Below are 14,479 nucleotides of genomic sequence, written 5' to 3' on the forward strand. Positions count from 1 at the left end.
TGAAAAATTACGGATCATTTGTTTTCTCAACATTATTAACTTATAAGACAACTCATGTTAACCAAGGTGCTTGCACCTACAACATTTGACAAAAAGTTTCCTTGCATCATGTTTTGATTGATGTCCATAACTTGTTCCAAAGTTTCCATTTTTACATAGTTTTGATTTTCACCAACGTAATAAATTGCCATCTAATTTTAACACATTCGAATTCTGTGAAAGAGCTCCATGTTCAATATACCTTGTAAAAAATATCTTTCTATTATAGAAACAAAACACACGAATACTCAAACAACTCAACTCTTATAGATAAAATTAAATTTACAATATTTCTTGACATTTACCAATACTTTTTATCTAGACCAAATTCCAAATACACACAAGCAAAAGCTTGATCCATGATGATCTTAAAACTTTCAAAATGTCAAGGTGCCTATAATAATTGTGAAATTCAAATGCAAGATGTTTAAATTGACCAATGACAACTAAACTAAGATGTTCGATAGTTAATTTAAACTATCCCATACTAGGCCATTACACCTATCCATTAAAAATTAAAAAACCCAATCAATGGCCGATACTAATAAATATTGGCCCCCTTTTAAATTGACAGGTAAAGGAACCGTCAATTTAAAGCCACTGAAAGGTGCTTCATATATCGCATTAAATCCCTGAGGAAGATTTGCCCTTCCCGCCAATTTGCAATTTTTATCATAAAAGACCTCAAAACCCTTGAAACCCTCATTCATACTTTCCCGCCCCACAAAATTATCGTTGTTCTTGGCTTTCTCCATACTTTGCAGAGCATTCTCCAGCGTTCTGTTACGCCGTCGTTCACTTATCTTTTCGTTCTTTCCTTTTTTTGGTGTTTTCCTTTGTATTTTTCCCTGTGTTGAGCCATGTTGGAATTAAGGCTTGTCCAGGGGAGTCTCCTGAAGAAGGTGCTGGAGGCCATAAAGGATTTGGTCACAGATGCCAACTTCGATTGCTCGGCAACTGGGTTTTCTCTGCAGGCCATGGATTCGAGCCACGTGGCCCTAGTGGCTCTGCTGCTGAGGTCGGAGGGCTTCGAGCATTTCAGGTGCGACAGGAATATGTCCATGGGGATGAATCTGAACAACATGGCCAAGATGTTGAAGTGCGCTGGTAACGATGATATTATCACCATCAAGGCCGACGATGGGGGGGATACTGTCACCTTCATGTTTGAAAGCCCCAGTAAGTCGTTTTTCTTCTTTCTTATGTTTTTATTAAACAAGACATTTCTATTCTGTTCCTTTTCTGATGGTTTAGTTCTGAGAGCTTTACTTACGGGCTTTGCCTTCTTGATCTAGCGAGATATGATTAAGTTTTAAGCAGTTTAACTGAAGTTTGATTTATTTTAGTAGTTTAATTTCTTATGATATTGCTGTTTATTACTAAGTTCCTATATGCTTTCCTGGTTCTGCGTCCTTCTCCGGAAGGTACTGTGCCCGGCATTCTAAGATGAAGTTTTTCATTACTTTATGGTGATTATAGCCAGTTTTGTTGATATTTGTTTCTATTGACAAGGCTTTAATGAAGTTATGTGACACCTTTATTTCTTTGCTGGCCACACATGGGGTTGGACCATAGTCTTTCATGTTTGTTAAAGCTGAATAGTTTTGATGTTTACCATATTTCTAGTCAGTTCAAAATTGTTATCATGCTAGTTGCACAACAGTATTGCTTCTTTTCTTTTGGAGTTAAAGACCACCTATTTGCCATGGGGGGATTTGACCCTGGGTTAGAGTGTCCTCTGCTAGCATTCTTCTACGATTCTTTAAGGTTGTATGTTGCCATCGTCATTTTATTTATAATAGCTCAATTTTTGATAGTTTGAGCTTTGCACCACATACAAAGAGCTAAAAAAATGGCTAGTCATCAAATTCTAGTATGTAAAATGGCTACAAAAATCTCGTGTGATAACACTCTTATCTGCTTTGATAAATACCTTGCAAGTCAGTCAAAGGTCCTAGGAAAAGGGATTTTGATGCATTTTGTCTGTCCAGTTTTGCTTGTGGAGGATTTTATATTCTCTATCAATAACATGTGTTCTGGGTAACATATCTATGTTCATTTTGGAATTAGAAGTGACTTTTGGCAGTCAACATTGTACTGATTGCATCAATCTTTAGCTCTTTAGTGGTAGTATTTTTGTCAGGCTAGAGGAATCTATTCTGAGCTCAAGATAGCACACTGTGAGCTACCCAACAGCTATCTTCTGCCCATACTGCAGGCTGTGCCGTAACATCCACCATTGCTGCCATAGGCTGACCTGCTTTAGAAGCACACATGTTGAGTAAGTGTTGAAACATCAACATCTAATGTGCGATAAACCCAACATCATCTATTCTGTTTGGAAGCTAAAATTTCTGAATTGAAGCTATAATGCCAACTATCCACTTACGTCCAGACTGTAGAACTTCAAGTTGCTGTCTACTTAGCTGCATGATCTTTTCTAAATAAGCTAAGTGAACCATAAGCTCCATTAGAATTTAGACATCCCTTGACCAGCATGATGGGAGCAGCTGGAAGTTGTTTGGTACCTGGGGTTGACAACAAAACTAAATAAAAAACCAAGGAACACACTTAAGGGTTTACAAGACTGGAGTTGTTATAGGGGGCTGCAGACATTTAGAGAGTTAGCTTTTATTTTATGGCACTTGTATATAGGAGTTTTCAAAATTTTCACTTTAGGGGTTCTTATTTTCTGAAAGTAACTCTTTTGAAAATAATTAGAATGCATTTTGTTTCATAAGCTCTTTGTTAATTAAAGAGCTATATTTTGCAAATTAAAATCAAACAATATTAAAGGATAATATGGGAGTGATGTGTATGATGTAATATTCAGGTGTACTGTCACATTGGTACTTTGTCTGCAAGGATACGATATTGATGACTTAATGAGGTTTCAATGTGAATGAGATATTTGCTTTCCTGAAAAGACTGGAGTTATAGGGAGCTGCAGACATTTAGAGAGTTAGCTTTTATTTTATGACACTTATATATAGTAGTTTTCAAAATTTTCACTTTAGGGGTTCTTATCTTCTGAAAGCAACACTTATGAATATAATTAGAATGTATTTTGTTTCATAAGCTCTTTGTTAATCAAAGAGCTATATCCTTTTATTTTATGACACTTATATATAGTAGTTTTCAAAATTTTCACTTTAGGGGTTCTTATTTTCTGAAAGCAACACTTTTGAATATAATTAGAATGTATTTTGTTTCATAAGCTCTTTGTTAATTAAAGAGCTATATCCTGTGTGCCTCTGTTGTTCATGTACTTGATCATGGCCAGTCATTTGTATGCTTGGAGAGAAGACTGTCTTCTGGGATAGAGACCATACCCCGAAGACTAATGTTTTTGCATGACTTTTACATGTCATGTCTTTTTCCTTGTATTATGCTGCATAATTTTGTATTAAATTTGTGTTTTCTCCTCGTACAAAACAAATTGTATTTATATTATTAATTATTCCCTGATATTTCTAAAGTTATGGTGCAAAATTTACTTTGAACTTTTGTTGTTGATTTGTTGCCAGATTAGCCTTTGTATTCTCAAATTGTTGTTAGGACGTTTTGAATTCAAGGTGTTTAAATCTTGAAGGGGCTTGAATTTTTGCTGTGCAATTTGAGATCTTTCCAATTACTGAGGTTGAGGTTAGGGGTGTTCTAGTGTTTTGGTTGATGTCCCTTCATGAGTCATTTGTATGCCTGGAAAGAAGACTGTCATCTGGAAGACTAATGGAAGACTAATGTTTTTTCATGAATTTTACATGTCATGTCTTTTTCCTTGTATTATGCTGCATAATTTGTATTAAATTTGTGTTTTCTCCATGTACAAAACAAATTTTATTTATATTATTAATTGTTCCCTGATATTTCTAATGTTATGGTGCAAAATTTGCTTTGAACTTTTGTTTCTGAATTTTTATATATCTATATAAGTTGGGAATCAATAGAGAAAAAATGTGATTACTCTCTTATTAGTTATTATGTATTTGAAACAGACCAGGATAAAATCTCAGACTTTGAAATGAAGTTAATGGATATTGACACTGAACATTTGGGTATTCCCGAGTCGGAGTATCAATCCATTGTGAGGATGCCATCACAAGAGTTTGCTCGTATCTGCAAAGACTTGAGCACCATTGGTGACACAGGTATGAGGTTGGACCTGTTTTGTATATTAAGATAAATAGGAAAGGCTTTATACTTTGTCCAGATAATTCATTTATTTCAAGGTGCCAGATTTTTGCACTTTCCCAGTTCTAATTCACTTTTCTGTAGAATTTGTCAAATGCTGGATAAAACTGCCTTCCACCAAATTGTTTCCTTTATTTTTGTGTTTGCAGTATTGTTATTCAAGAAGTGTGATGGGCTGTTTCATGCACAGGAAATTATAATGTGTGGGGAAGTACTGTAGAAATGGAAGCAATTTTGTGTGATTTTTATGAACAATTATAGTGCATATATTACTTATCCAACTAACTTTTCTTTTATTCTTCATTCTTTTTTTTTTCCCTACCGGGCTGCAACTTGTTTACCAAGGAGCTAAATTGTTGGTTTCTTTGATTTTGCTGGCATCTGAAATGAGAAGCCTCATAGCACCACAGTTTGTTGGGGATATGCTTGTCTGAGTTTCTTCTGCGAGATTGGGTCATCATATCTTGCACAGAATGCTTCTGTAGTTTTACATTTGTTTTATGTTAGTGATATTTGTATTCGACTTGGTAGCAAGATTTGGCGGAGGGCTGGAGAGGTGGTGTTGTACGGCTATACAACCTTCACCATGCATTGATGATCTTTTTTGAAGTTTTGGATGAATGGAAAAAATGAGCATTTTATCGAGTATGATATTTGAAAAATTTGCAGGGGTAACTTATGCTTTGTTATTTTCATGTAGTTGTCATCTCCGTGACCAAGGAAGGAGTAAAGTTCTCTACCAAGGGTGATATTGGAAGTGCAAATATTGTTTGTAGGCAAAATACCTCAGTTGACAAGGTAGCACCGCTTCCAACTTTAACACCAAATTGGATGGCATTTTATTATTCTTCATCAATTAGCAATTTAGAATATGTTTTGAATTATTTTTGATTTTAATTGATGATGGCATTTTATCATTCTTGATCTATTAGCAAATTAGAATATGTTTTGAATTTTTTTTGCCAATACTACTATACTATTATAGACAATTAGCTAACGCATGCTCAGTTCTGAACATTGAAGGGTCTTGAGAGTACAATTTTTGTTTTGGCCTGTTCTACAGTATGCTATTATTTTCATCTTGTAAATCTTGGGGCCACTGCCTTCTGCAACTATTAATATTTATCTGTTTTGACATGAGGACTAGTATTTTGTATGTTTGAATATTCATTCTGCAAATACAGTGTCTTTCAGCCAAGTCTGACAGCCTGATTGAAAAAATGATATACATTTTAATTAATTAATAATAATCAAAATTAAAAAATATTAGTTGTAGTGCCGATCTAAACCTCATGGAACTTATCACCTGAATATGTTGGATTTATTGAAAAGGCTCTTCTAGAGTCAAAATATTGAACTAATGCATGCCTGAAAATCTAAATCTATATTAAGGGAAGAAATTAGACAATTTTAAGTCAGAAAGGTCAAAGATTGCAATATGTGGAGTAATTTATGTCTTTCTAATGACTTTTAATATCAAAACTTTGAAGCTGAACAACATAAATTATCAAGGTGGATATAGAGATATGGATATGGTGCTTTTGCAGAGGCTCCAGGATATAATATAAACATAGGTGAACTCTAAAAAATGTTCTTTATTGGTAGTGTGCTTCTCTGTACTCTCCATCTTGTTTTGCAATGTTGTTGATAAACTGAAGGCCTAAAATAGTAATTGTCTCGACTTCAAATGTTACTGAATTTGGTATAGTCTGAAATTGCAATTGCCTCGTGTGTTATTAATATGCCCTTAAGTCTAATATTCTCAGTCTCAAATGTAGTTTGGTATTGGTGATCGTAGTGGCTCAAATGGAACAAGAAATATTTCTTGTCTTGGATCTCTAATGAATTTCAAGCTTTATTTATGTTGGAAATGCAACTATTCTCTATATGAAGATCAGCAATAGCAGGATTCAATGGCCTTCTTGTTATGAACATCACCAGGATGAATCTGGAAGCCAAAATCAGGGACCAGCACTCAACTTTGTAGCAAGAGAACCAAGAATTGACCCATCTGAATCTACTCTCTTCCATTACTCTTTCTCCAAGAAACATGGGTCGGTGAAGGATGTTTATGGTGTCAAACCTCAGTGCTTTCCTTTGGGTGGTCATTCTAAGATAGGGTGCTAGAAAAAAGGAACAGCCGAGCCTACAATTCAATGTCTTGTTCTGCTATTGGACCTCTGAATTATTCATTATTATTCTCCATTTATTTAGATATTGGAACCATTACAAGAATCTTTAAGGTCTATGATTTGGAGGTGGATGATACCCTCAGCTACCTTTTTCAAAGTCAGTTTGCCATAATTTAATTTCTTTGTTACTTCCACCTGGAATTTGTTAATTATTTCACTTGTATCCCAATTTTAGGCCTTTAATTAGCTTATCGCTAACCTATGTTTGGTTCATTTGTGTGAATAAACTCCAGCATGCTTTACATTTTTTGTTTTTATGCTGTAGAGAAATGACATGCACTGACAATTTTATGGGGTGTTATTTTTGACAGCCAGAAGAGGCAACAGTTATTGAAATGCAGGAGCCTGTGTCATTGACCTTTGCTTTACGCTACATGAATTCATTCACCAAGGCAACACCCTTATCAAACTCCGTGACAATCAGCATGTCCTCGGATCTGCCTGTGGTTGTAGAATACAAAATTGCAGATATGGGTTATATTAGGTTTTATTTGGCCCCCAAGATTGAGGAGGAAGAAGGAGAATCTTAGTTTTCTTTTGTATTTGCTTTCCCACCTTTTTTTCATGGGAGTTTTTTGGTTAAGATGCTTATTTCCTCACGGTAGTATAATCTGACAACGATTTATAGAGAATTTTTTTTTTAGCTCCGATATGCTTCTCTTTCAATGGGTATTTTGGAATTGCATAATTGTATAGTTTAAAGTTTTGCTTACAACTAACAGGATCTTTCAGCGGCTTTGGCAAAAGTAAATTCACATTAATTTTACTAATTCACTGGATGAAAAGAGAACAAATCTATATTTATAACAAAAATGCTTCCTTTACTTGGGTGTCATTGTTTCCATATTTGCACAGTTGATAGTTGTAGTTATGACTACTTTGTTTTGCTGCTTTTTAGCTCTGATATGCTTCTCTTGCAATGGGTGTTTTGGAATTGCATAATTGTTTAGTTTAAAGTTTTGCTAATAACTAACGGGATGATCTTTCATCGGCTTTGGCAAAAGTAAATTCACATTGATTACTTTTTTATTCACTGGATTGAATGCAGGTCAAATCTTTATTTATAATAAAAATGCTTTACTTAAGTTTCATTGCAGGCCTGGAATTTGACAGGCAAAATGGCTGTTTTTTCACTTTTGAACCATATTTGACAGCTTGAAAAATTAGTAGAACACATGCTATTTTTTCTAAAATCGTATAGATGACACTTCAAATAGTAGGTAATATATATATTAGTTTAGAATGTTTATTTTAAAAATACAAATTTATTTAGAATATTTTGAAATGGAAGGATTTATAATATGGAAGGATGTTGTTTTTAATTTTATAATATTTTAATATGATTGTTTAGAATAGTTTTATTTTTTCATATGAATTTAGAAACTTGTCATAATTGAAATGATAGAATATAATAGATAAAATTTTTTAATATAAATAATTCTATTTTTTTATATATGAATTTAGAAACTTAGTCAATTTAAATTTTTAAATATATTTAATAAGATTGTTATAGAAATTTGTCATAATATATATAATTTTAAAATTTAAATGTTTATTAATACTAAATTAGTAATTATTAATTGATTATCATTTAATGTTAATATATAATATATATTAGTGCATTAATTTAGAAACTCATTTAGTAAATTTAAGATTTTTGCATATATTACTAATTTATCATTATTTTCTCATTAAGATAATGATTTTCATTTCTTCCCAAGAAAGATGTGCATTGATTTTCGTTGCTTCAATCTTTTACTTTTATATTTTTTGACAGTTAAATTTTATCTTAAAATGCCAAATGAAAGGCATTGAAATGACTAAACTGTCATAAAAAATTCATATGATAGGTAGGGGTGATTGTCAAATTCCAGGCCTGTTTCATTGTTTCCATATTTGCACAGTTAATAGTGTAGTTATGACTATTTTGTTTCTAATCATGCATACAAAGCAAATAATTAGTTATAAAAAGCAAATAATTGGCTATCTTTTTCTATTTAAACAATATTTACATTGAGCAAAGGTCCGATCATTGCATCAGATCTGAGTATGGCTGCAAATAAATATCAACCAAGACTACGGTGAGATGAGGGTTATTTGTGAAATGAAACTCAAGAACTATGCATAGTCTGTAAAAGTCAGGTTTCTTCTAATCTATGATAAGCTTGACTTGATTAAGAGGAAGATTTGAATAAGAATTGGAAGATGTGATATTTCATTGAAGATATTGGCTAATAAGGATAAGATAAAGAGGCTGGTTTGAGTTTTCGGTCTGCGTTGCACAAAGAATCTACAAAACGGGCACCCTTGGTTTCTCTACATAATTAGTAGACATGATTGATAGATGGTCGTGGGACCTTAGGAAAAGGAAACGCCATGCCTCTAATGCTTGAAGCAAAATCTTGGAGAATGGTTTAAAGATCTGATGTGATGTGATAGGTACACGGGCAATGAGACGTTGCTACATGTAAGCAAATGCGTTCATCAAACCTATTGTTAAGTATCGCAAATGTGGGCACAAGGGCAAGTGCATGCTTTCAAGTGTAGCATATATTTCCATATGTTCTTTCTCATAAGCGAGATTTGCACGATGGCCATCATCTAAGGTCTTTACCTAGGGGAAGAGCACCAGTGGATGTTATAGTTCTAATAACTGTTCATATGTTATGTATCCAACCTTCCAATTATTAATTTGAAAGAAAATAAAAAAATGATAACTAAAAGTTCTTTGATAAATTTCATATGTACTTATTGTCTACTTCAGCGTAGATAGCATTTTTGAAACATAATTAGCCTATTTGTGCACCTTTATTGATACTTTATAGTGCATGTTCAAATGCATGATTATTGGGGCATCTTTAAGTAAGGTATCGGGTGATATTTTGAAATGTGTACTTTTTGGCTCATGTGTATAACAGATCTCAAAGTGTGCAACATTACTACCTAGAAGCTAGAACAATAGCCATAATCAGTTAAGTCGAATATGAAGACAACACAAAATATTTGTTGAAATTTAATGCATCATTTAAGACTTGTGGTTGTGTGAAGCTAGCTATAATGACTAATGGTATGCTCCCACTATAAGTTAGAAGGCCACTCCAAGGATATAATAATTTGAGTTCTATGTTTAAGTTATTACTATGCAACAAAAAAGGTATTTCAATTGCAATAGTTGCATTTTAAAGACTAGTGGATAAAAAGAGACATTTTGGGATGTGAACATGAAAAATAAAAATATTGAATGGATGTTTGGCTTTATAATTGGTGAAAATTTTTATTGTAACCGATGCTTTTAAGTAGGGTATCGGGTGATATTTTGAAATGTGTACTTTTTGGCTCATGTGTATAACAGATCTCAAAGTGTGCAACATTACTACCTAGAAGCTAGAACAATAGCCATAATCAGTTAAGTCGAATATGAAGACAACACAAAATATTTGTTGAAATTTAATGCATCATTTAAGACTTGTGGTTGTGTGAAGCTAGCTATAATGACTAATGGTATGCTCCCACTATAAGTTAGAAGGCCACTCCAAGGATATAATAATTTGAGTTCTATGTTTAAGTTATTACTATGCAACAAAAAAGGTATTTCAATTGCAATAGTTGCATTTTAAAGACTAGTGGATAAAAAGAGACATTTTGGGATGTGAACATGAAAAATAAAAATATTGAATGGATGTTTGGCTTTATAATTGGTGAAAATTTTTATTGTAACCGATGCTTTTAAGTAGGGTATCGGGTGATATTTTGAAATGTGTACTTTTTGGCTCATGTGTATAACAGATCTCAAAGTGTGCAACATTACTACCTAGAAGCTAGAACAATAGCCATAATCAGTTAAGTCGAATATGAAGACAACACAAAATATTTGTTGAAATTTAATGCATCATTTAAGACTTGTGGTTGTGTGAAGCTAGCTATAATGACTAATGGTATGCTCCCACTATAAGTTAGAAGGCCACTCCAAGGATATAATAATTTGAGTTCTATGTTTAAGTTATTACTATGCAACAAAAAAGGTATTTCAATTGCAATAGTTGCATTTTAAAGACTAGTGGATAAAAAGAGACATTTTGGGATGTGAACATGAAAAATAAAAATATTGAATGGATGTTTGGCTTTATAATTGGTGAAAATTTTTATTGTAACCGATGCTTTTAAGTAGGGTATCGGGTGATATTTTGAAATGTGTACTTTTTGGCTCATGTGTATAACAGATCTCAAAGTGTGCAACATTACTACCTAGAAGCTAGAACAATAGCCATAATCAGTTAAGTCGAATATGAAGACAACACAAAATATTTGTTGAAATTTAATGCATCATTTAAGACTTGTGGTTGTGTGAAGCTAGCTATAATGACTAATGGTATGCTCCCACTATAAGTTAGAAGGCCACTCCAAGGATATAATAATTTGAGTTCTATGTTTAAGTTATTACTATGCAACAAAAAAGGTATTTCAATTGCAATAGTTGCATTTTAAAGACTAGTGGATAAAAAGAGACATTTTGGGATGTGAACATGAAAAATAAAAATATTGAATGGATGTTTGGCTTTATAATTGGTGAAAATTTTTATTGTAACCGATGCTTTTAAGTAGGGTATCGGGTGATATTTTGAAATGTGTACTTTTTGGCTCATGTGTATAACAGATCTCAAAGTGTGCAACATTACTACCTAGAAGCTAGAACAATAGCCATAATCAGTTAAGTCGAATATGAAGACAACACAAAATATTTGTTGAAATTTAATGCATCATTTAAGACTTGTGGTTGTGTGAAGCTAGCTATAATGACTAATGGTATGCTCCCACTATAAGTTAGAAGGCCACTCCAAGGATATAATAATTTGAGTTCTATGTTTAAGTTATTACTATGCAACAAAAAAGGTATTTCAATTGCAATAGTTGCATTTTAAAGACTAGTGGATAAAAAGAGACATTTTGGGATGTGAACATGAAAAATAAAAATATTGAATGGATGTTTGGCTTTATAATTGGTGAAAATTTTTATTGTAACCGATGCTTTTAAGTAGGGTATCGGGTGATATTTTGAAATGTGTACTTTTTGGCTCATGTGTATAACAGATCTCAAAGTGTGCAACATTACTACCTAGAAGCTAGAACAATAGCCATAATCAGTTAAGTCGAATATGAAGACAACACAAAATATTTGTTGAAATTTAATGCATCATTTAAGACTTGTGGTTGTGTGAAGCTAGCTATAATGACTAATGGTATGCTCCCACTATAAGTTAGAAGGCCACTCCAAGGATATAATAATTTGAGTTCTATGTTTAAGTTATTACTATGCAACAAAAAAGGTATTTCAATTGCAATAGTTGCATTTTAAAGACTAGTGGATAAAAAGAGACATTTTGGGATGTGAACATGAAAAATAAAAATATTGAATGGATGTTTGGCTTTATAATTGGTGAAAATTTTTATTGTAACCGATGCTTTTAAGTAGGGTATCGGGTGATATTTTGAAATGTGTACTTTTTGGCTCATGTGTATAACAGATCTCAAAGTGTGCAACATTACTACCTAGAAGCTAGAACAATAGCCATAATCAGTTAAGTCGAATATGAAGACAACACAAAATATTTGTTGAAATTTAATGCATCATTTAAGACTTGTGGTTGTGTGAAGCTAGCTATAATGACTAATGGTATGCTCCCACTATAAGTTAGAAGGCCACTCCAAGGATATAATAATTTGAGTTCTATGTTTAAGTTATTACTATGCAACAAAAAAGGTATTTCAATTGCAATAGTTGCATTTTAAAGACTAGTGGATAAAAAGAGACATTTTGGGATGTGAACATGAAAAATAAAAATATTGAATGGATGTTTGGCTTTATAATTGGTGAAAATTTTTATTGTAACCGATGCTTTTAAGTAGGGTATCGGGTGATATTTTGAAATGTGTACTTTTTGGCTCATGTGTATAACAGATCTCAAAGTGTGCAACATTACTACCTAGAAGCTAGAACAATAGCCATAATCAGTTAAGTCGAATATGAAGACAACACAAAATATTTGTTGAAATTTAATGCATCATTTAAGACTTGTGGTTGTGTGAAGCTAGCTATAATGACTAATGGTATGCTCCCACTATAAGTTAGAAGGCCACTCCAAGGATATAATAATTTGAGTTCTATGTTTAAGTTATTACTATGCAACAAAAAAGGTATTTCAATTGCAATAGTTGCATTTTAAAGACTAGTGGATAAAAAGAGACATTTTGGGATGTGAACATGAAAAATAAAAATATTGAATGGATGTTTGGCTTTATAATTGGTGAAAATTTTTATTGTAACCGATGCTTTTAAGTAGGGTATCGGGTGATATTTTGAAATGTGTACTTTTTGGCTCATGTGTATAACAGATCTCAAAGTGTGCAACATTACTACCTAGAAGCTAGAACAATAGCCATAATCAGTTAAGTCGAATATGAAGACAACACAAAATATTTGTTGAAATTTAATGCATCATTTAAGACTTGTGGTTGTGTGAAGCTAGCTATAATGACTAATGGTATGCTCCCACTATAAGTTAGAAGGCCACTCCAAGGATATAATAATTTGAGTTCTATGTTTAAGTTATTACTATGCAACAAAAAAGGTATTTCAATTGCAATAGTTGCATTTTAAAGACTAGTGGATAAAAAGAGACATTTTGGGATGTGAACATGAAAAATAAAAATATTGAATGGATGTTTGGCTTTATAATTGGTGAAAATTTTTATTGTAACCGATGCTTTTAAGTAGGGTATCGGGTGATATTTTGAAATGTGTACTTTTTGGCTCATGTGTATAACAGATCTCAAAGTGTGCAACATTACTACCTAGAAGCTAGAACAATAGCCATAATCAGTTAAGTCGAATATGAAGACAACACAAAATATTTGTTGAAATTTAATGCATCATTTAAGACTTGTGGTTGTGTGAAGCTAGCTATAATGACTAATGGTATGCTCCCACTATAAGTTAGAAGGCCACTCCAAGGATATAATAATTTGAGTTCTATGTTTAAGTTATTACTATGCAACAAAAAAGGTATTTCAATTGCAATAGTTGCATTTTAAAGACTAGTGGATAAAAAGAGACATTTTGGGATGTGAACATGAAAAATAAAAATATTGAATGGATGTTTGGCTTTATAATTGGTGAAAATTTTTATTGTAACCGATGCTTTTAAGTAGGGTATCGGGTGATATTTTGAAATGTGTACTTTTTGGCTCATGTGTATAACAGATCTCAAAGTGTGCAACATTACTACCTAGAAGCTAGAACAATAGCCATAATCAGTTAAGTCGAATATGAAGACAACACAAAATATTTGTTGAAATTTAATGCATCATTTAAGACTTGTGGTTGTGTGAAGCTAGCTATAATGACTAATGGTATGCTCCCACTATAAGTTAGAAGGCCACTCCAAGGATATAATAATTTGAGTTCTATGTTTAAGTTATTACTATGCAACAAAAAAGGTATTTCAATTGCAATAGTTGCATTTTAAAGACTAGTGGATAAAAAGAGACATTTTGGGATGTGAACATGAAAAATAAAAATATTGAATGGATGTTTGGCTTTATAATTGGTGAAAATTTTTATTGTAACCGATGCTTTTAAGTAGGGTATCGGGTGATATTTTGAAATGTGTACTTTTTGGCTCATGTGTATAACAGATCTCAAAGTGTGCAACATTACTACCTAGAAGCTAGAACAATAGCCATAATCAGTTAAGTCGAATATGAAGACAACACAAAATATTTGTTGAAATTTAATGCATCATTTAAGACTTGTGGTTGTGTGAAGCTAGCTATAATGACTAATGGTATGCTCCCACTATAAGTTAGAAGGCCACTCCAAGGATATAATAATTTGAGTTCTATGTTTAAGTTATTACTATGCAACAAAAAAGGTATTTCAATTGCAATAGTTGCATTTTAAAGACTAGTGGATAAAAAGAGACATTTTGGGATGTGAACATGAAAAATAAAAATATTGAATGGATGTTTGGCTTTATAATTGGTGAAAATTTTTATTGTAA

At 32.6% G+C, this 14,479-nt stretch overlaps 1 protein-coding gene across 1 annotated transcript; it reads left to right on the forward strand.

Moving 5' to 3' along the window:
• The first annotated feature begins 669 nt into the window (after nt 1–669).
• Nucleotides 670–7,072, forward strand: LOC131068947 (proliferating cell nuclear antigen). Its single transcript, XM_058004234.2, has 4 exons — nt 670–1,218; nt 4,035–4,187; nt 4,931–5,028; nt 6,734–7,072. Exons 1-4 carry the CDS (start codon nt 900–902, stop codon nt 6,950–6,952), a joined length of 789 nt encoding a protein of 262 aa, XP_057860217.1. The 5' UTR covers nt 670–899; the 3' UTR covers nt 6,953–7,072.
• Nucleotides 7,073–14,479: the final 7,407 nt, after the last annotated feature.

The sequence above is a fragment of the Cryptomeria japonica genome, chromosome 7 (genome assembly GCF_030272615.1).
Source record: "Cryptomeria japonica chromosome 7, Sugi_1.0, whole genome shotgun sequence".
Taxonomy (NCBI): domain Eukaryota; kingdom Viridiplantae; phylum Streptophyta; class Pinopsida; order Cupressales; family Cupressaceae; genus Cryptomeria; species Cryptomeria japonica.